We start from the raw sequence: 2169 nt of genomic DNA on the forward strand, positions 1-2169 counted from the left end.
GCCATGCGAGGCAGAGAGGTGGCAAATTCGTGAGCAGCGAACGAAAAAAACAAAAACTCATGCAGATGCTGCTGAAAAGGCGTATAAAACTTGCTGACCGGGGAAGCTGGAATGAGAAAACCTAAAGAAACTATATGAAAATGGAAGAAAAGTCAGGAAGTAATAAAGAATTGCAAAGGCGGCGTAGGACGACACAGGTGGTGTCGTACGAGATGACCTAGTGACGCATCGGACGGGATGACGCATGGGACGGGATGACGCGTTGGACGGCGTATACGCCGGCAGAACAGGGTGAAGGCAAAACAGGGTGAAAGCAAAAATGGGAAGTAATAATAAGAAACAAAAACAAAAACAGAAAACAAAAAACAGTGCGTGGGTCGGGGCCACATATGGCCAGGAGGGGGGGGAGGGAGGGAGGGAAAGACGAACCACACACGAGGGAGGGAGGGAGGGAGGGAAGGGGCGTCACCACGCGGACTTCGGGAACCAGACAGATTACTGTAAGCTAGAGAGATAACGACCGAATGCGGTGGAGGTAGACGGGGGGGGGAGGGGAGGCCAGCAGATGCTTGGGGGGTGGGGGAGGATATGCACATGTGATGTGGTGGTGCAGAAAAGCAAAGGTTCGCTTCAGGGGAGAGTGAGGCGAGGGGGGGAGGGGGAAGGAAACCAGGCCCGCCCTCCTCGCTTCCCTCCTCCCCTCCCTCCTCGCTTCCCTCCTCGCTTCCCTCCTCGCTTCCCTCCTCCCCTCCTTCCTCCCCTCCTTCCTCCCCTCCTTCCCTCCTTCCTCGCTTCCCTCCCCCCCTCCCCCCCTTCCCTCCCCGCCCTCACCGATGTTGTCCGCCGTCCTTAGCGGTCCAGACTGCATGTTGGTTCCCAGCCGCATGGACCGGTCGATGTCCTCTGCCGTACCCACACCCTCACTGAGCAGGAAGAACGCCTCGTTGATGAGGGGCATCAACAGACGATACACCAGGAAACCCTGTTTAGGTGTGTGTGTGTGTGTGTGTGTGTGTGTGTGTGTGTGTGTGTGCAGGGAAGGAAGGTGGGAAGGGGCAGGGGGGAGGGAATAAGGGAATAAGGGAGAAAAGGCAGGGTCGGTGGGTGGGTGGTGGATGGGGGAAGGGAAATCATGTCTGACAGACGTGCAAGCAACAAAAGATTAACCGCCGGACAACACGTACAAACTACCAACCAACCAACCAATTAGCTCTTCCGCGGCCCCGGGCCCCTTACACATCCCTCGGCCGCCCCCCACACCACCCACACACCCACACCCACACCCACACCCCACCCACCCACACCCCATCCCCCCCCCACACACACACCATCCCCCCACACCCCCACACACCGTCTTTCCCCCCACACCCTTTACTGCCGTCAGTGTCATTTCGGCGCAAACGGAAGAAAGACCCCCCAGAGCACACGGGCCGCGTAGCCGGTGCATAACGAACGAACTTACACAACAACCAATCGCTCCCAACAATCAACCAACAACCAACCCACCGGCCGGTCCATTGACACGCACACGCTCTTGCCCAGATGCTGCGCCAGCGACCGCGCGGACTCGTAAGTCTGTTGACGGTTGGTCGTTGGCAGTTACAGCGGCGCCACAAATGAATGTCGTAAAGAATGGCCGGGAAGGGAAAGGAGGTCGTGGCCGTTAAAAAGGTGGTGTGTGTGTGTGGGGGGGGTTACCCCGAGGGTCAGGTTCAGGTGGCTGTTGGGCGATATTCAGCACCACCGGCAAATGCTTCAACAGCCCCCAGGGCAGCTGTTTCAACCTCTTCCATATAATCAACTTCATAAAAATGCGTCAAAAAGAGGCTGAGACGACTTAATTATTTTTGTTTTGTTCCCGTTTCATTTTTTTATATAATATTTTTATGTTTATTTTTATGTATTGGCTGGCGGGGGTTAATCCTCTTCCATACTCATCATACACCACATCCTCCCCAAACAAAGCGGCGCAACAAATCCACAAAGCCATCCCCCTCAGGCCCCCACGGCTCCGGCCGCACAGGCGTTTTACCTGCCCATAAAACACACACACACACACAGAGGCACACACAGAAAGGCACACACACACATACACACACACACACAGGCACACACATGGACACACACACACACACGTACAGGCGCACACACATACACACACATACACTC

At 55.6% G+C, this 2169-nt stretch overlaps 1 protein-coding gene across 1 annotated transcript in view; it reads right to left on the minus strand.

The window, feature by feature from the left end:
* Positions 1-831: 831 nt before the first annotated feature.
* The window catches only part of VOLCADRAFT_101410 (uncharacterized protein), a gene marked incomplete at both ends in the record, with an annotated part of 2532 nt that continues 1194 nt past the window's right edge, over positions 832-2169 (minus strand). The window contains 2 exons of the mRNA XM_002959846.1: positions 832-982; positions 1507-1575. Of these exons, the coding sequence (XP_002959892.1) occupies positions 832-982; positions 1507-1575 (220 nt within the window). The remainder of the gene's footprint in view (positions 983-1506; positions 1576-2169) is intronic.

The sequence above is a fragment of the Volvox carteri genome (genome assembly GCF_000143455.1).
Source record: "Volvox carteri f. nagariensis unplaced genomic scaffold VOLCAscaffold_951, whole genome shotgun sequence".
NCBI classification, from domain to species: domain Eukaryota; kingdom Viridiplantae; phylum Chlorophyta; class Chlorophyceae; order Chlamydomonadales; family Volvocaceae; genus Volvox; species Volvox carteri.